This window comes from Periophthalmus magnuspinnatus, chromosome 15 (genome assembly GCF_009829125.3).
Source record: "Periophthalmus magnuspinnatus isolate fPerMag1 chromosome 15, fPerMag1.2.pri, whole genome shotgun sequence".
NCBI classification, from domain to species: Eukaryota; Metazoa; Chordata; class Actinopteri; order Gobiiformes; family Gobiidae; genus Periophthalmus; species Periophthalmus magnuspinnatus.
This window is the reverse complement of record NC_047140.1, coordinates 28529384-28549753: the sequence shown is the minus strand read 5'-3', so window position 1 is coordinate 28549753 and position 20370 is coordinate 28529384. Positions and strand designations below refer to the sequence as shown.

Below are 20370 nucleotides of genomic sequence, written 5' to 3'. Positions count from 1 at the left end.
AGGCTGAGAGTAAGTGTGCCTCCAGAGAGCGAGAGAACAGGCTTTTAATCAGGCCTAAGCGGGCTCCAGGCAGGTGTCACGGAAGGGGAGTATACAGAAAGGTAAAACGTGATGATGTGAACCGTTTTAACCATAGACTGTGTAAAGAAGTGGACTGAGCGAGTGTGACGTCACCCGCGGCGTTCAGTCAAATGAAGCCCGTCGAGGCTGACAGCTGTAGGGGCGAATTTGACAGTTGACAGGTGACAGTTTTTCAATAGAAAGTGAACTGGAGCCAGAGTCGATGGAGCCAAAAGCGTGCCCATGATCACTTCCTATTTGGAACAGCTAGCAGGTTAGCTATGTCCATTTATTTGTACAGTTTATGGTTTTAACATCAAATTAATCATGCTTTGTCGTGGTCAGACAGACTCCTAAACTTCATCAAACAAATACGCATTGATATTTTTAAGTTGTATAAATTATAAAAGAAACATTACATACGTTTTTGTTCCCAAACCGTAAGGAAATCCAACATGTCTCCTCCTTCTTTTCCTAACCATACTCCTTCTTCCTCTCCACTCTAGTAAGGGTAGGAGTCATAGGCGACTCTTCAAAAGGTATTCTTGGAAAATTAGGAGGTACTTACCCTAGAATCCTCTCTGCCCCTGCTCTTGGCCCTGTAACCTGTGGATGGCATTGTCAAGTTTTAGTTTATTTTAATGCTGAGGACAAATGTTGCCTGCTGCTTGTACAATCCTATTAAAATAAAGTAGAGTTCTGTACAACCAAAAAAACCCTAAAGATTATGCATGCATTTTTTCATTCAGAATGTTCCCAATAATGGTATAACGCAGCTGATATGGTTTAGCGAAATGTTCCAGTTTACCCTTACCATTGCATGTGTCCTGCATAGGGTCGCACCAAACGCAGCTTTTTCAGAAACAAAAACACTTAACTATTTTAGTATGAACTCAGCCAAAAAAAATGTAGGAATATACAGGGAGAGGGAAATCTGGCAAACTTTCAGAGATGGGAATCGACTTCAAAACATAAACGCAGACAAAGACACGTTTTATACATCACAGACTTGGATATTACAGGTGTGGTGCGCCTGTGTAGGGAAATACAACAGCTAGCATGAACTTTGGTGCATCATAAAGTGTTTGCTCTGCATGAAACTGCAAAAATCTACCCCTAACAATGTACTTCTATTATGAGTATACCACAGGCGAGTCTATTGATCACATCAGCAGAGACAGTCCAGGGCTCTGTAGTGTATTTTGTAGTTTTTCAGAGCTGGTATTTGTAGCATGTCAGATGAATGGTTGATATTTGGGCTGAAGGGGAAGACAGAATGCTGCCGTGTCTGCTCTGCTCTACTCACTCTCTGGGAGGAAATAAGTTTTGACGTTGTGTTTTTTTCTCTGTCTCCCTCTTTGTGTGTTTCATCTTCAATCTGTACCATCCTCCTCCATCTTTTCATCCTCATTTAACCCCACCTCTGTTTGTACTTTCACCCCCCCTTCGCCTCTCTCTATCTGTCTGTCTGTCATTGGCATCAACACGTCTTCTTTTGTACAGTCAGAAGTTGAGTTTCAAGGAGCGTGTGCGCATGGCGAGTCCACGTGGTCAAAGTATGAAGAGCCGGCAGATGTCCGTGAATGACCGCCAGCGCTGTTCCCCCGGTAACGACGTGGGGGGCGGGGCCGAGCTGATGGGTGGAAGTCCGGCTAAAGTCCAAAAGAGCTGGAGCTTCAACGACCGCACCCGATTCAGGCCATCGCTAAGACTCAAGAGCCAGATACGGACTGCGGTACCTGACGGTGAGCGCACGACTTTCCAAGGCTTTGTCAATAAAAATGTGACTTTAAAATCTAATCTAAATTTCACATTATTTTATTTATTTTTTGTGACAACTTAAAATCTAAATGTCATATTATTATCATTATTATTATTATTATTATTATTATTATTAATGTATTTTTTGTGACAACTTAAAATCTAAATTTCACATTACTATTATTATTATTACTATTATTATTATTATTATAAATTTATTAATTTATTTATTTTTTGAGACAACTTAAAATCTAAGTTTCACATCATCATCATTATTATTATTATATTTATTTTTTGTGACAACTTAAAATCTAAATTTCACATTACTACTACTACTATTATTATTATTATTATTAATTAATTAATTTATTTTTTGAGACAACTTAAAATCTAAATTTCACATCATTATTATTATTATTATTATTATTATTATTTTATTTTTTGTGACAACTTAAAATCTAAATTTCACATTATTATTATTATTATTATTATTATTATTATTTTATTTATTTTTTGTGACAACTTAAAATCTAAATTTCACATTACTACTATTATTATTATTATTATTATTATTATTATTTATTAATTAATTTATTTTTTGTGACAACTTAAAATCTAAATTTCACATCATTATTATTATTATTATTTTATTTTTTGTGACAACTTAAAATCTAAATTTCACATTATTATTATTATTATTATTATTATTATTATTATTATTATTATTATTATTATTATTATTATTATTTATTAATTAATGTTTTGTGACAACTTACAAAAGACTCCACTGACTGTGCAGAACTATTCTTTCTCAGTTCTCAATGGTTTTGGCTCCATTCCTTTCTTCCTTTGACTGGAATGTTCCACCGTATGGCATTAAAAGAACCTATCTCCGTGCGTACAAGCAGGTGACGATGCCAGGTCAAATTCCAGGTTAAATCTGTGGAGAAGTGACCTTCCTCACACTAAAACACAAAGCAGGACACGTAAGATTAGCCCTGTCACGATATGTAACATTACTGGGACATTTTTGGTTATTTTTTGGGTATATGATAAAATTTAAGCTGTAAAAGTTTGAATTAATAACTTCTTTGACTCATTACAGATGCAAACTAACGGCTAAAGTGTGTAATTTCAACAATATTGCAGATTTTGAATAGTTTTGTGGTTTAAATCTGCTCTGTTTTTGTGTCAGTGGCATAAATTAGTTTCAATATTATCGTTTATCATCTATATATACTTTTACTACCACTGTAAAAACCTGCACATAATGATTTTTAATGTGTTTGGACTGTAGGAAACATCATGCATTAGCCACGGGGACATGTTATTGTATTTTCCTGCTAATGTTAACGATGCACTGATAGTTTTATAATGTCACTGTAATGAAAAGTGTATTTTTAATGTGTGTTCACCTGTCCAGGGCCTGCAGAGTAGCTAAATCTGGTACAAATCATCTTTTCTTTTGCAAGATTAATGAATGTGTACACCGTCCCTGACAAATAAAGATTAAAGAGAGAAAGAAATTGCTCGTGTAATTTAACTTTCATTAGTGATTTATATATCTTTGCACTTACCTCACGCTGATGTGGCAAAATGGTTCTCAATTTATAAAAAAAATCCAAGCTGGGCATAAATTCACCCTTCCGAAATGCCCAGAGTGACTTCAAACCTTGCTGTTCGTTGCCGTCCAGTCGATGTTTTATCTTTATAGGTTTAAAGTTTGTGTCCAGACGTTTGTATTGATGTTTGTTTTTTGCAGTGGACCCTGGGATGACCACAGAGGACTCTTTGGACGAGAGAGGCTGCCATTGTGACGTCACGGTGGAGGATCTGTCTGCTCCTCTCAAGGCTGTCATCAGGGCCGTCAGGTGAGAGCTACAGCTGCTGCTTTTGTTCCGCCGTTTCATCACTCCTCTGACCTGCATATTTGCGTTTGTTTCTGTATAAATGTGTAGATTTTGCAACGTTAAAGGTCCTATATCACGCAAAATTGACTCTTGTGAGCTTTAAACCACGTTCTAATGCTCCAAAACAGACCTGGAGTTGTGTTTTGTTTCATTCTCACGTGTTATTATTAGTCTGTCTACATCTCCAAAGCTCAAAATGCTCCGTTCCACCTTGTGATGTCACGAAGTGGTCATTTTCAAGCTACTTTTTACATTTAATTCAGCACAGATTGGCAATTCCAGGGCTGAAATTACCCAAATGTGTATAGTCTAGTGAAGGTGTATGGATTTTAAAACACAGTGGAGCACTTCCTGTATCACGGTGTGACATCACAAGGTGGAACAGAGTGTTTTCAGTTTGAGAGAAGATGCGTGAATGAAACAGGCCACATCTCCAGGTCTGTTTGTGATGAAGAAACGACATTATAACAGATCAGAAAACAGCGTAACACGGGGGATTTTAACAATAATATGCAATTCCCACTGAGATCCGATTGCGTCATGCAGCAAGCTACTGTATACAACAAGAACTCGTGCGGTACAGAGCTGAATTCTCATGAAACCTCGTGAGAAAACCAGATCCATAATACAATATATACGTCTCCTCCGCCTCATGGTGTTACCTCCTCGGATGTACACATGTAATGCTGTAGAAAACACACACTAACACACGCTGTCACTCCCGGGCTCCCATGTTGTTTTTCTTCTTCCTCCAGTCCAGAATGATGATGAACACTTGCTGTATTTCACTGTTTCACTGTTTCACTGCTCAGTTGGAGCTTGGCCTCAGGGATTTGAGCGCAGTATATAGTCAGTATGTGTGTAAATACGTGTAATATGTGTGAGTGTGTGTGTGTTTTCTTCACGTAAGTCATAAGACCTCTGATATTTGACACTGGAACCGGCTGTTTGTGATGGGTTTTCCAAGCGGGGCAAACGGATTCAGTCACTTTTTTGCGAGTTTTCTATCACGGCATAGCACCGTGATAGAAAAATTGTTAATATCAGTTTAAATTGTGCGTTAGAAAAAGTGTAATCTAGTGTAATTCTGCGTCTTGCCTGTGAGACTAATCCAATTTCATCCCTTTGTGCGCTGATTGTTAATTGTCTCAGGCCTTCTCCATCTCGTCTTGTTTCTAATTTACCCGTATCACCCAATTTAAGCCTGAGTGCTGTGTGAGTGTCCAAAAACTGGTGCCACTACGAAGGGCTTTATTTCATATCGTATTTCTCTCTGGATACAACCCTGTCTCTAAGAACGCCACACCACAGCCAGTTTTTGCAAAAAGGATTGACACTACAGGCACTAAGACGACACCTACGGAGCAGTGACACAGTGGAACTAAATTTCCCATTCATTTTACTCCTAGACTTTCTGAAAAAATATATATAAATCTTTCTCTGGCCTAATCAGCCACGTGGTAACTCATAAACTAATGATAAATCTGTTCAAATCTGTTTCTGAAACTTGATAAACTGCTAAGATATTAAAACATTTCACAGAGTCTTGCATTTTAAATGGCCCTTTTGGACTTAAAGCAACACGTTATGGATATTAGTTTGTGCGTAACAGGTTGGCAGGTAGCTGGTTAGCCTCCGCCATGGCTAAATATCTGAGTTTTTTAAAAGTCTATGGGAAAAATGAATGGAAAACGCTATGACTGTTGAGCTCTATTCTGGACAGATGGAAGAATGAGGCATCTAGATTTTTTTTATTTAAATGTTAGTAGCATTTTGTTGACAAGCACCGTTTCAACTGAAGTTCTGCTCATACCTCTATTGGACAATCTTGTGCCCACCCAGCAGGCCTATTCCTGGGCGATCCCAAACTGTGTCTTTCCCAGGGTGTCAGGTTGGAGAAGGGCACCCCCTCCCATGTTGGAACTGTTATTACAGTGGCTCATCTGTCATTATTGTTGCCATTTAGACAGTGAGAAAACACAGGCAACTGGGGAAAATGTGAATGCAGAGGGGAGTCTAAAAGGACTGCCTGCACAGCTCACCTTTCATGTATCAATATTATTCACGCAGATAAGATTTTGAATAGCAAATAGGTGCAGGCTTCCAATCATGTTTGTTTGTGTAAGATCAAGGCCGCTTTGGTTTCATTATATGACCATAATGGTATCTGAGAAAATGTTTATCTACTGATGTCCAAAGGAGAGCAACGAGCGCAGTGACGCAAAAGGCCAGTGTGTGGGAATGTGCCTCTATCTAGTGGCCGCTTGTAGTAATCACACTTTTTATTATTTTTTTAATTTAATTTTTATTTTTTTATTACTATGACAGAGTATAAGGGTCACTTAAAAAATATATGCCGAGACTACGAGAATAAAAGCGTAACTTGCTATTAAAGGTGTAATTAAAGACATCATTTTATCCAGATTTAGAGCAAGAGACATTTGTTACCACGACCAGAGTGCAAAAGAATGGCCCTTATTTGAGTTAAAAGATTAAATATAATCTATGTATGATTAGTATTTATGATACTGTTTTTTTACAACTTTACATAGCTGGATCTTTAAATATTAACTGTTGAATCATCGCTTCCGGGCAGGACACTGACATGTGTAGGAATCTTTATGTGAATTTCACCTAATCTACCCCCTTGACTTTGAGCTTTATACATGTTTACACTTGTTTGTGGAGCTTTGTGCTCAGGCAGTGGCAGCTCATCTTTGCACTTGAGGGAAAAATGTGTAAAATGAGTATTTCATAGTTTGATATCTTTAATGGGCATTTATGTAAGTTTTAACTCATGTAAGTGCCAGCCTTTTGAAGTCTGGGTTCATTTTGATTCGGCGTCCAGCCCTAAATCATTAAATGTCGGCTTTATGACTTTTTTTGCTACAACTTTTTCTGGCTCCGGCTTTATTCTCATTAAATTATGACTTTAATGTCGAAATGTTACCACTTTATTCCCGTAGCAGCCACATAATATATTTTAAGTGACCCTTATACTCATCGTAGAATGGCTGTTACCCTAAATCTGGATACATTTACATCTTTACTCTGACTATGACTTTATTCTCATAAAATTACATCTTTATCCTCATAAAATTGTGACTCTTAAACAGGTGACCCTTATACTCCATCACACTAAAGTATTTTGCCCACGTGTCCATGTGTTTCACAAATGTCTGCCATGTTGTTGTTTTTTTATTTCGTAGTTGAACAGTTGCACTTGTGTACTTTTGGCACAGTGGTTCTAATCTGCACCTCTGTCTCTCCATACAGGATCATGAAGTTTCACGTTGCAAAGAAGAAGTTTAAAGAAACACTGCGCCCGTACGATGTGAAGGACGTCATCGAGCAGTACTCCGCGGGACATTTGGACATGCTCTGTCGGATCAAGAGCCTTCAGACAAGGTTAGGACACACTTTTAAAGGTGCAGTTTTCTGTTGTAATGTAAGGATCCTGCACCTGCACAGTATTTGAGGCAGAATTCCTTCCTTCTGACACTTGACTCTTGATAAGCCCACTGTACCTGTGTCTCATGTGTCCTTTGTTTCTCAGATTAGACACTATTGTGGGTCCTCCTCCGCGACCTTTCAGCAGTCGTGTCAGAAACTTCTCCTCTCCCTCTCTGCATTTATATTACAGCCAAGGCCGGAGGAAGCACACAGCAGCGGGGTCAGGCTTAGCCCGTCTCTGCTTGTCAGTTACTAACAGCTTTACCTGCTCACATTTGAGTCGCAGATCTGAGTGGTGGTTTTCAGATACAAAGATGTGACGTCATACTCCCAGATTGAGGACAAGAGCCACATTTCTCTACTGATTACATTGTGCTTTGCCACGAAATATCCGTCATGAAATTCACACATATTGACCCTGATCCTTTCTATTAGCGACTAGATCCTAGAACTCACTATTTAACAACAAAAAACTTCATTTGAACAATATTAATTTTAGCTGCCCCCCTTCTGTGTTAAATATTATTGGCCTATTATTGGCATAGCTGACGTCATCTGAAACCCAGCAATCTGGTTTGATCTGGATCTTAGTAATATGTGTATAGTGTACTGTGTATACACAAACTAACACGGTATAGATGTAATAATTGATTTGTGTTTCCAATCTTATTATTGTATTTAACAGTTTGCATTGCAGTTTTGTATATTTCTCTTGCCAGTACAAGCAACAGTATATTTCTTGAAGTAAAATGAGTAATACTTCCTATTGATTTACTGGAGTAGCAGTGACTCACTAACTGTGTGAGGTTGTCCTTAAATAACTCTCATCTGTCTGTCTGCGTGGTCCCTGCAGTGCGTGTGCTTTTGCAGCTTCAGCTGAATGTCTGATGTGTTTTTTTTCCCTGTCTCCAGCGCGTCAGGCTCTGGTCCCAGCCTCAGTAACCGTCCCAAGAACATGTCCGCTCCTGCACTACACAATTATTACAACAACAACAGGAGAAATTGCTCAGGGTTACTTTAATTGAACTACATTTGAGCAAGAATAGCTTTGTGTTTGTATTATGATGGTGATTAATATTTAAATGTGATGAACAGAAATGCATGATGGGATGAAATTAACAGTGCATTTTCACATGTTGTCAGTCGAATGTAAACATAAGTAAATATTTATCACACACTTGTGCTAATATGCCACAAATTACTTCACTAATTTGATAGTTGTTTGACCCGATTTTGCCTTCTTAAAAATGTATTTTCGTCCTGAAAAGTTTTATCACGGTTTAGTTTGTTTGTTTCTGTCAACAAACGTATGAATGAGTGCTTCTAACTGGCTTTAAAAATGTAAAATGTGTGTGTTTTATCTTTGCATGTTGGGCCATAATATTCATAATGCATTGGGTTAAATGAAGGAAAATGGGCCTATACAACAAATGAGTTACCTGGAACCGCACAAAACCCACAACTCTGGAAACGTAGCTCAATGTTTTTTTTTATAGTCTTTTGGCTTGGCTAGATATAATATTTATATTTAGGGATGGACCAGTTCAGGGTTTTCAGTTCCAATACAGATTCAGATAATGTAGCTTTCAGGATCTGCTGATAACCGAGATCAACCGATACCAGTGCAGAGACTGAAAACAACATTTATTTTCTTTAAACAAAAATAAAATAAGACAAAACTAATCTTAATGTGTTATGTAGCTGTTATTTTCTCTCAAGTAACAGTCGAAAAGCTTTGTGTAAATACAATTTCTTTCTGAACCAGCTGTGATCTGGAAATGGTCTTATGGCATAAATTTATTAGTCCAATCAGGATATTGATATAACTATTTGGAAGCTGATATTCAAACCATACCAGATATTGATACCAGTGTCGGATCAGTGCATCCTTATTCATTTTTGCATTGTTCTGAGTTTTTCGCCTGGCTTGAAATAGTCTTGATTTCGTTTCTATTGTCTGATAAATGCTCAGTGTGTACTTGAATAACAGTTGTTCGTATGTGTATCTAGGGTGGACCAAATCTTGGGAAAAGGACAGATTTCTGCAGACAAGAAACTAAGAGAAAAACTACATCAAGATGGAGACTCGATGGAGGGCTTGAGCATGCTGGGACGAGTGTGTAAGGTGGAGAGGCAGGTCAGTCCTAAAGATGTTTACAAAAAAACACTGCATCATGTCTCTTCCAAGTAATGTTTTATTTGTGCTACTTCCAGGTCAGCTCTATCGAGTCAAAGTTGGATTCTCTGCTGGATGTTTATCGCCAGGTCCTACAGAAAGGCCCCTCTGCGCTCTCGTCTTTGCCCCTGTTTGAACTGGACAACCACCAAAACCATAACTCAGACTACCGCTCCTCCCCACACGGACGCGACCTGGGTGGGGGCGGTAGAGAGGGATGTGATGGCGTCCGCCGCTCCCATGGATCTAACCCCAGGGGCTTGAGACTGATTTTAGCACCGGCCGATGATGATGTCCCACCAGACTCTGCCCCTCCCTCGTACCCTCCGTCTACTGCTTCCCTGTCTCCATCTCCACTCCTGCCCCCAGAGAGCCCCTATCCTACACTGCTAACGCCCAATGTTTCCTCAAAAAGATCCCACTTTCCTGACCTGCCGCCGTTGCCCCCCTCCTCGGGACCCTTCACCCTCCAGCTGCCCCCGGTGCTGCACCCCTCCCACTTGCAATGCCCCTCGGACTCTGTCCCAGATGATTTAGAGGCAGAGGAGGGCCGCTTGGGACCTTCTGTAATAATTAGGTCTAGCCTGGATGTGGATCAGGAGGGTAGTGAGGCATCCCAAGAAGGGGTTGAGTTGAGGCGTAAACCTGGGTTCAAGGGTGAAAGTGTGTGGAGGAGGCACATGAGTTTGGAAATCAACCCCTTACTGCTGCTCTCCTCCAGCCCAGACCGGAGAGCGTCAGACTGGAGAAGTGGTCTGGGGAAGTCCCTGTCTGTGCATAACCTGAGCCAGGGGCAGAGAGACTGTGGCTTGTCCTCCAGACTCAACAACAGCAGCAGCAGCAGCAGTGAACAGGGCCCTGGAGAGAGCAACTGGGACGACACAGACCTATTTATCAGTGAATGTAAACTGGCTCCTCGTGAAGGACATTTTAACTTCCTGTCTCCGGCTCCTGAGGGCAGCCGCTCAGAGCCGAGTGTGGAGGGCCTGGCTCCTCACAGCACCTCAGACTTTCTTAGTCAGTCCCCGCACACAGACAAGGCATAACCACTGACAGGACACTTTTAAACAGTGGTGTAGAACAAATATCTCACAAATGAACAGTTACATTCAGCATCTGATGTTTTATATTTTCTTTTAGCTTTGATATCTGTACATAACTTATTTCATAAACAATTCATTTTAATACTGTTGTGCTGTATTAATATTGAGCAAAACTGCTACAGATTTTCACATTGCCCAAACAAAAATTATATCTAATACACTATATATCCATGAGAGAAACCTTTCTGTGTCCAACTTGGTTCCTGACCCTCAAGTTGAGAAGCAAAACTTCAGTTTGAGTTACTGCATTAGGCTATAAAGACTTACTAAAGGCCCTATAGATGTTTCTTACAAAGGGCCTTTGCTATTTATTTTAATACAATTAACAACATTTAACGTGATCTTATGTCCACTTAAGCAATTTACTGATTGAAAGTAGGTATTTATTTAACTTAGCCCTTCTATTGACAATCCCTTATTTTTCAGGGTTTTGGGTGCTCCATTTGTCTAATTTAAAGAGTTGCTGCTACTCCTCTAAACCAGCTGGTTCTCAACCTTTTCAGTTGCAACCATAAACTATATCTATAACCAGTCAATTGACATATGCAACCCCCCAAAATAAATGCCTAATTTCTCATCTTTTATTTTCAGGACATAGGCTACTAGACATATATAAATTAAAGTGGTACACCATTGAACAGAAATCTACATTTGAGCCCTTATTTTAGACTATTGCATTTCAATTTTTCAATATTTCCCCATATCATCTTTTGTGCTCCAAGGTTGAGAACGACTGCTCAGTAGTGCAGTTGTGGCCTATTATATATTTCATATGTGAATCTAAAATACAGAGCAGAACAGTCAGCATTGTTTTTCCAAAATTTCAATGCGTAGCTCAACTAATAAAATCTTTTTATGATATTTGATGGTCCAGTTCTATGTTCTCACAGCAGTCTTAATTGGTAGCATAGCTGGCATTTAAATTAACTTGAATTAACAAAAATATTAGTAGTCCTATTTAGCAAAATAGAGATGTCAATATAGGCTTAAGTTATAAAAACTACCCTATGTCTTTGTGAAAAAGGCTGATCCTGAAAATGTGAAAATAGTTTTCTAGGCCAAAACAAAGACAAAGAAAAACAGGCCATTCAAAACTCCGTAAGTTCAGTCTGGGCCATTGTCTGGTCAACTCTAGGCCTATTTTGAAGTGTACTTTTTATTATTTCCAGGGCTTCAGGTTCCAGGCCTATGGGTTCAGGTCACTGACTTTGGCACGAGCTCCACGGGTCAGTGACGTCACTACACGAACAGCCTTAATGTACATTTTTATTTGAAATTCATCCTAAGTTATTAAATTGCACGTTATGTTTGGAATGACAAAATGTAAATTAGTTTTTAAAAAAAGGCCTACTTTAATAAAGAACAACTTCAGAACCTGACGTCTTGTGTGTTTGCGTGTAACCTTTGACCTCTGAACTAACGGTAAATCCAACTTGAGTAAAAAGTTTATTTACACGTTTATTTTTTAGTTTGAGTTATCTTTTTTTATATATTTTTAGCTTGAGTTATTTTTAGTTAGTTATTCTAACATTATCTTGAGACATAAATGAGAATTGTGGGAAATAAAATCATACCTCTAGCTCTGGTCGCTTCCTTGGCCCGGGCGCAGGCAGAAGGCCGCGGGAAGATGTCCGACTGGGAGGATGAGTACGACGAGCATGGCGTTGCAATTGACAAAAACGGGACTAAAACAGCTCCTGCGGCGTGGGATGTCCCTTACAAAGGTCCGGAAAGAGAAAACGTTTCTTTTGGCTTTAAACGTGGCAGCAGATTTGTGACCCCGAGTGAGGGACGGTCTGAAAGCAACGATGGGGGCTACCAGAGGCGGAGCTGGAGGGGCGAGAGGCCTCCGAGCCAAGGCCGACAACATGGAGCTGATTCACGGGACGGAGCGGTGTCCAGGGCCGTGAATATTACTGTGGACAATGCTTTGGTCGGTAGAGTCATAGGTAAGATAAGAGTTCGCTAACATCTGAACTGTGCCTTAAATTATGCTAGCTTTCTAAGCTAACATGTAAACACGTGGGTTTTTATGTGTTTAACTGATTAATTAGTGTGCCATACTAAAATATATATATATATATATATATATATATATATATATATATATATATATATATATATATATATTACACCCCCCCCCCCCCCCCCACACACACACACACCCACACACATACACACACACACACACACTTATCAGCTTAAAACGAGTAGATGATTCCCTGCCATGGTAAATATTTTTAAGGACGAGGAGGGAGCAAGATCCATGAACTTGAGGAGAGCTCTGGTGCTAGAATCAAGGTGAGTCTTGCAAAGTTGACGTGTGTGCAAAATATTAATTATCACAGGCACACACAATTTTGTTTATTGCATTTTTCTCATTGTAGATCAGTAAAGGAGACTATGAAGGTGAAGTGTCCATTTTTGGCAGCCCCTCTGCCCAGCAAAAAGCCAAGGAGATGATTGAAGAACTTGTGTCTGATGTCAGTTCACAGATGCGTAAAGGTAGCTTTTAAATAATGTCTAGAAAAGTATGTGTTTGGCAGTGTACATGCTACTTCTATATGTACCATGCTCCTTTCATGGTGAAGGAAATGACTATGGCGACAGAGGAAGAGATGGCTCTGCTTCATCAAGTTCCCAGTTGAAGTCTGCAGAAGTGGCCCCGACCCGATCTCAAATTGACTGGAACTCCATTAGAGAAAACAAGCATAAATTTGAGCAACTCAAATGGCAGGGTAAGGACATATAAGACTGCAGTCTTGTTTGCATTTCAAAGAATATGTTATTTATATGTTTTCATCCACAGACCTTCCGCCATTAAAAAAATACTTTTACAAAGAGTCCAAAAGTGTATCCATGCTGAGTGCTGAAGAAGTCAGTGAGTGGAGGTAACTGAATGAAAAAATTACTATAACTGAACAGCAGAGGGCATAATTCAACACTATTCATAACCATCTACACTTCTATGCCATAAACGATTAATTTAAAAATTCAGTCGTTTTACTATGCATATGTAATAAGTGAGCGCTATTAAATTCATTCTGTTTGTTCCTCACAGGAAGGAAAACAACAATATTTTTGTGGATGATCTAAAGGAGGAAGGAGAAAAACGTCACATTCTTAATCCCTGTTGTACTTTTCTGGAGGCTTTTGCGCATTATCCAGAGATTATGGAGAACATTGAACGTGTTGGCTTTGTGAAGCCGACCCCTATACAGGTGTGACAAACATTTATTCCACTGGATAAGGATAACGCAATACTAGTCTTTCAAACATATTAGACTGGATAAGTCTTGTGGTATTATGTGTATTGACGTTTATGTTGTCAGACTGGTTCCGGGGTTCTTTGAAAATGAAACTAAAAGCCACAACTGATAAATGCGCTGAGTAATAGTTTTGTTTTCTTGGACATAGCTGAGTTTCTGTTTTATAATAGTTTCTGTATTGAAATAAGCAAGGCAAGGCACAAAGGACAATTCATACACAAAGTAATTAAAAGTATTCAAAGTACTTTACTAAATAAGAAAGATATTAAAATCACAATACAACTAATCAACATCTCTCACATCTTCAGGAATATTGTTCCAGGTTTACAACGCAGTATCTTTAGAATGTAGACTACAGCGGGATTATTACAAATTAAAACTGGGATAAATGGCCATTTTATAAAAATCTATTGTTTTGATGCCAAAACATTTGCACTAGTTAAGATTTACCTTGTATCTGTTCTTCCCTAAATTTTTACCCCAAATATTTTTAATTTATGCTCTTACTGATTTCAGTCCCAAGCCTGGCCTGTGTTGCTGTCTGGAGAGGACCTCATAGCCATCGCCCAGACAGGAACAGGGAAGACACTGGCGTACCTGCTGCCCGGCTTCATTCATATGGATGGACAGCCTGTGTATGTGAAGCTTTAGCTTTACAGTGTCATTTTCTCTTATGTTTTGAAACAGTTTTACCTGTTTACTACTGTTCTGGTTAACTTTGACCTAATACAAAGTTTTCTTTCTCAGTCCCAAATCTGAGAGAGGAGGCCCAGGTATGTTGGTTTTGACTCCCACCAGAGAGTTGGCATTACAGATTGAGACAGAATGTGGAAAGTACCAATACAAGGACTACAAGAGGTACTATTATTAAGAAATGTAAAAGTGATTGATTTAAGTTTACAATCACGCTTTTATGTGGTTCTCAGTATCTGCATTTACGGAGGAGGGGACAGGCGGGGTCAGATCAATGTGGTCAAATGTGGAGTAGATATTGTGATTGCCACACCAGGCCGACTCAATGATTTACAGATGAATGAACTCATCAATCTACGCTCCATCACCTATTTGGTTTGTGACGATTTGTGTCTTAAATTGCACTACACTGAACAAAAGTTTTTTTCTTGTTTTTTTTTTTGAAGGTTCTCGATGAAGCAGACCGAATGTTGGACATGGGTTTTGAACCACAGATTATGAAGATTATCCTAGACATCAGACCAGATCGACAGACTGTTATGACCAGGTATGGCCTTGTTGATTAAAAGTCTGTTGTAATTACATTTACCTTCTTTACACCCTTGCTAGCGCCACCTGGCCCTCTGGAGTTCGACGACTGGCCAAGTCTTATCTGAAGAATCCCATGATGGTTTATGTGGGCACGCTGGACTTGGCAGTAAGTAAACACTTAGTTCTGACAGGCAATGTTAAACTTTCAAATGACAAATGTGACAAATGTTTTTTTGGGACATAGGCCGTCAACACTGTGGAGCAGAACATTGTTATTCTCACTGAAGAAGAGAAGAAGGCTTTCCTGTTTGATTTTATCAGAAATATGAAGCCACACGATAAAGTCATTATTTTCGTTGGCAAAAAGATCGTGTAAGCTGTCAACATTTACACACTGCGACACTAACTAAATGTAAGGAATTTACTTCTAGGTTGGTACTAGTGATGTACGGGAAAAGCTCAATTGAAAGTCCAAACTCTTTGCCACATTAAAAAATTAGGGGAGGATTATTGTACTGACATTTACAGCAAATTAACTCAATGCGGAAAATAAAAAAAAATGCAAGTGAAGAGAAAAAGTGTGGCATTCAGTGTGCACACGGCAGGATGAACAGCTACGCCATCGGTAGTTCTGAAGTCTTAGTTACACAATTGGCGCTGCAGTGTAAACACAGCAAATCACAGATCATACAAACAGTGAGTTTGTATGATCTGTGAGAGTTCCTCACCTACAGAAGTCTGGGGCGCCTTCAACTTCAACTTCACTTTATTTGTGTCCCCCATGGGACAATTAGTTTTACAGCAGAGAGAATACAAAAAAGACAAACACATATAAAAACATTGAAACAGTACATATTTGTCCATCCGCAGAACAGGAAAAATACACAGCGGTAAGTAAGATTAAAATGTGTTTCTACCCTGAGCAGCATTGTCATCAAGGCTGCTTTAGTTCCAAACTCTCCTAAAAGCTTCTGTGCTGTTTTCTGTGATGATTAGTTTAACATTTTGCTTGGTTAAATAAAAATATCTATGCATTACTAGTGGGCCCACTGTATGGAAGAGTTTTGTGTTGGTTTTGTGTAGCGCTGATGATCTGTCGAGTGACATGTGTCTGAAGGGTCTTGCAGTTCAGAGTCTCCATGGTGACCGTGAGCAGTGCGACCGAGAAGAAGCACTCAAGGATTTTAAAAACAGTATGTCCCTGAACAAACGCAGATTTGAATCAAAGTTTTTGCTTTAAAAATGTGTTTTTTCAGGCAGAGTTCGTATCCTCGTGGCCACTGACCTGGCATCACGAGGGTTGGATGTAACCGACATCACGCATGTTTTCAACTTTGACTTTCCCCGAAACATAGAGGAGTATGTTCATCGTGTGGGCCGCACAGGCAGAGCTGGGTACTTGCGTCTTCTATTGTGTACATCACATTTGCCTAATTCTGTACTTAATTACTGGCAATGCTAATACAAAAAAAATGTTGAATTTTGTTCCAGGCGGCCGGGTACTGCAGTTACCTTTGTAACCAGAGACAACTGGAGGATGGCCCCAGAGTTGATTCACATTCTCGAGCGATCTGGACAGGTACTCTCACTACCTGACAAATTGTAATCTAATATATAATATATATAAGCTCTAGTTGAATTACAAACCATGGTTTATATTTGCAGGAGGTCCCGACAGAATTGGTGCTGATGGCTGAAAGGTACGAGAAGCACAAACGAGAGAGGGAGATGTTTTCACGAGAGGGACATAGAGGAGGAGGAGGAGCAAGAGGGGGAGGCTGGAGAGACGGAGGAGGGAGAAGAAATGGAGGAGGCCGTAGAGATTGGGAACAAAATTGGGGATTCTGATTCCTTTTCTATGTAAGTGGAACACAAAACTAACCACAGCCTTACATACTTTTCACTTTGACGTTAAAAAGAGGAAAACTAAAATCATACTACCGAACACAGTTAAATGATTGTTTTAATTGACAACTAAAAGAACAAAGCTTTAATTCACTGAGTATAGAGTATGTATTGTATGTCCCGGTAAAAGTATTTATTTGGCCCTTATTTTGCTGAGGTTATTTAAGGACGATATATTACAATGACTTAAATAAGCGACTGGCTCTGGTGCACTCGACTCAAACTGTTCATCTGGAGCCCTGGCTACAATTAGCCTTGTTTTATATTTTTTCTCTCTACAGGAATTGGAAGGTGCCCCATTTGTCCTTTATTCAAAGTTTTTATGTGTAGTTCAGTTTCCTCTGTTTTATTATTTTGTTGGCAAATTTGATGAATAATTGAATTTTGACAAATTGTTTGTATATAGTTTTATTCAGTGTTAAATCTCTTGTACATTGTGTACATTATTTTAGTTATATTTGTATATGGTTTATATTCAGTGAAAATATCAGTTTGTGCATAATAAACATTTATTTTTGTTTTCCAAGTATCAGTTGGTTTTAAATTAACATTTAAATATAGGAAATCCTTCTTCTCGCTCCTTTTTGATATGCAGGGCTAGACTTTTGCAGCTTTTCTGGCTGCAACCTGAAAGCAAATTTTGGGCAGGGATGAAGAAGTTGTTGAGCTGCCTGCTTTCCAAGTGTTTTTCAAAATCTATTAGGAGTTGCTCAAAGCACTGTGTCAGGTCAGCAGCTGCCCACTGACTGTCATTCGTCCTGGAGCAGCAGGCGTGTAGGAAGGTCGTTTTAACGTGATATGAGCAGAACTTGGCAAAAGACTTGTCCTGTTCCTTCAGGAGGCTAAGGAGATGCTTTAGCAGCTTCAGGCAGTCTTTCCTGTTGAAGTAGCATATGTGTATATAATTGGCAATAACATAATTATATAATAACATAATTAACACAAAGCCAAGTAAAGCACTAAGTCACCTGCAGCAGTGAGTACCATCTTTCTCACAGCATGTCTTTTCTGATCCATGATTTTTTAAGATTTCTTTCTCCACATGGGAAAATGAAATACGCCAACAATCTGTATTTGAAAGAATACAACTGTAAAAATATTGCACATGTTGTAAGCAATTTAAGTGTTTGCAAATTCTCCACAAAAAAAAAACAAAACACAACGGACTGTGTTTGTAATGGTTTATCAAAGAGCATTACTTACCCTTGGCAAGAATGCCATCTCTTTCATCGTTCCCATTGCCCTCATATTTTGAAACAAGGTAGTATCGCATGGATTTGTAGTCTTTCTTTATTTTTCTCCCGAGCCAAGCTTCTATTTTCAAGCCATCACTGGTGAAATCTGGCCAACTTGACTGAACAACAAGGCACAAGACAATGTCCAGTGAAATGTCACGTGACTCAACTTTTATATTTAATGTCACGGCAGGACATCCTCTCTTCTTTCTATCAATGGACACACCTGAAACACAACATTGTGTTGACTGCATATTTAAAATACCATAAAGTTATTTAGTAGTTATTATTGAGTCTACTCACTCCACATTAAAATGTTTCATCACTGACCTGGAAAGTGTTTTATGCTCTTAATTACTTCTTGTCTAAAATCCTGCAGTATTTCGCTTGCAGGTAAAGGTTTTCCGTCTTCCTGAAACCTTTTTAGGGGGTTATACCCACGTTTTAAAGACACAACATAAAACGCCCCATCCTCAGTAAACGGCTGTATATCTATGCGTTGAACAGGAATGGGGAACATTATGTCAAACTCATCTGGGTTGGAAATCTGCAAAAACAAACACAGATTTAAAAAGGTTCATCTCTGAAACAAATGTCTCATCTTACCTTCAAATTTTCATAGTAGCTTCCAGTGTGAAGAGGTTTTTTTACTTGCCTAAACAAACTCTTTTCACTTCTTAAATGCTTCAGAATGACTTTCTCTACTTTGTTAATTACTTCTGAAGCTTTTGATTTCTCCTTCATCCTAATTTTAAGATTTTCCAGAGTTGCGTTAAGTGTGGTTCTCAGCTCCGTCTTTTTAACATCATCAGCATTTTTACTGTCGTCATGTGAAAGTTGCTTCATCTGAAGTTGAGTCATCCCTTTTTTCCCTTTCAATGTTGACTCAGGTTGTTCAGCAGCACATTTGTCTTTGTATATTGTTGAGATTATGTTATCCTTTTCATCTACTGGTGATTTGGTCTTGGTCCCACAGGTTTCTGGATTTGCATCACTGGCTGTACAGTTGACATTAGGCTTTGTTTGTGCTGTGGTCGTCTTTGTTGTAGTTTTCTTGGGATCCTTTTTGATTTCTTCATTATCTAATTTCACTTTGGCTGGAGCACCACACTTTTTAGGTCTTGCACCGCTGGCTGTAGTTTTCTTGGGATCCTTCTTGATTTCTTCATCTAATTTCACTTTGGCTGGAGCACCACACTTTTTAGGTCTTGCACCGCTGGCTGTAGTTTTCTTGGGATCTTTCTTGATTTCTTCATTCTCCAAATTTAATTTGGCTGGAGCACCACAGGTTTTTGGATTTGCATCACTGGCTGTACAGTTGACATTAGGCTTTGTTTGTGCTGTGGTCGTCTTTGTTGTAGTTTTCTTGGGATCCTTTTTGATTTCTTCATTATCTAATTTCACTTTGGCTGGAGCACCACACTTTTTAGGTCTTGCACCGCTGGCTGGCGGGTTGAAATTAGCTGCTTGTTCCTCAAAAGTTTTGGTCTGCTTCTCCTCTGTGTTTGTTCTTGTCCCAGTGCTACGCTTTGCCTCTGGACTTTTTGCCGTTCGTGGCTTCCTTCTTCCAGACATGCTTATGTCCTATTGAGCACTGCAGTAACACAACACAAAAGTACCACACTCATTTACTTATTAATAAAGTTTTGAAGAGCTTGTTTTCACAGAAGGATATTGCCACAAACCTGTACACCTCCAGCACTAGCGTTACATTGTAAAGTACAGTTTAAACATTACTACATTTAGTCGGTAGTGCTCCATCAAGAAGTATTGTTTTCCTTCGAATGCTTTTCCGGTGCATTGTGGTAAGCCAGTCCTTGTTTATCGGGTTGAAATGACCAGTTGTTGGATGTAGGAGAGTGGATGTCCTGTCACAGATGTTGGTGCTGGCAGATGAGCACAGCATTCATTTGTTCCTCTGGGCCTTCTGGGCGGACTTGGTGACTTTACCAGTGGTGGAAGCCTTCTTCTCCACCCCTTTGATCACACCGACTGCCACCGTCTGACGCATGTCACGCACAGCAAAGTGACCTTCAAGGGGAAAGGACATGGTGACAAGTACAACAGCAGCAGGAAGGTCAGTAAAGGTCAGTAAATAATGTCATTTTAGTTTCTCAGTGCATTTTTACCATACTCACCAAATGGGATATTCAGAGCTTTGGCCACTCCTCTGTTCAGCAAAATGCCAAGGAGATGATTGAAGAACTTGTGTCTGATGGCAGTTCACAGATGCGTAATGGTAGCTTTTAAGGAACATTAGTTTACATTTCAAAG

General features: G+C 39.2%; 3 protein-coding genes across 4 annotated transcripts in view; 2 read left to right on the top strand and 1 right to left on the bottom strand.

The window, feature by feature from the left end:
- LOC117382402 (potassium voltage-gated channel subfamily KQT member 5-like) overlaps nucleotides 1-11824 on the top strand; it is a 94803-nt gene extending 82979 nt beyond the window's left edge. The window contains exons 10-15 of one of the 2 annotated variants that reach the window (XM_055227210.1): nucleotides 567-620; nucleotides 1564-1805; nucleotides 3584-3692; nucleotides 7008-7139; nucleotides 9195-9321; nucleotides 9399-10686. In XM_055227210.1, coding sequence (XP_055083185.1) covers nucleotides 567-620; nucleotides 1564-1805; nucleotides 3584-3692; nucleotides 7008-7139; nucleotides 9195-9321; nucleotides 9399-10406 — 1672 coding nt within the window. In that variant the 3' untranslated portion in view covers nucleotides 10407-10686. Of the gene's footprint in view, nucleotides 1-566; nucleotides 621-1563; nucleotides 1806-3583; nucleotides 3693-7007; nucleotides 7140-9194; nucleotides 9322-9398 lie in introns of both variants that reach the window. The other variant, XM_033979574.2, reaches the window with a different exon arrangement.
- Nucleotides 11825-12073: 249 nt separating this feature from the next.
- On the top strand, nucleotides 12074-17265 carry ddx43 (DEAD (Asp-Glu-Ala-Asp) box polypeptide 43). Its single transcript, XM_055227214.1, has 17 exons — nucleotides 12074-12412; nucleotides 12709-12764; nucleotides 12851-12968; nucleotides 13055-13201; nucleotides 13273-13354; nucleotides 13525-13684; nucleotides 14249-14367; nucleotides 14480-14590; nucleotides 14659-14800; nucleotides 14872-14972; nucleotides 15035-15122; nucleotides 15201-15328; nucleotides 16040-16149; nucleotides 16213-16351; nucleotides 16448-16535; nucleotides 16622-16816; nucleotides 17143-17265. Exons 1-16 carry the CDS (start codon nucleotides 12091-12093, stop codon nucleotides 16802-16804), a joined length of 2094 nt encoding a protein of 697 aa, XP_055083189.1. The 5' UTR covers nucleotides 12074-12090; the 3' UTR covers nucleotides 16805-16816; nucleotides 17143-17265.
- Nucleotides 17266-17376: 111 nt separating this feature from the next.
- Nucleotides 17377-19671, bottom strand: LOC117382238 (cyclic GMP-AMP synthase-like). Its single transcript, XM_033979333.2, has 5 exons — nucleotides 18703-19671; nucleotides 18427-18643; nucleotides 18065-18322; nucleotides 17830-17929; nucleotides 17377-17739 (listed from the first exon to the last, which is right to left on the bottom strand). Exons 1-5 carry the CDS (start codon nucleotides 19669-19671, stop codon nucleotides 17406-17408), a joined length of 1878 nt encoding a protein of 625 aa, XP_033835224.1. The 3' UTR covers nucleotides 17377-17405.
- Between the last annotated feature and the right edge of the window lie 699 nt (nucleotides 19672-20370).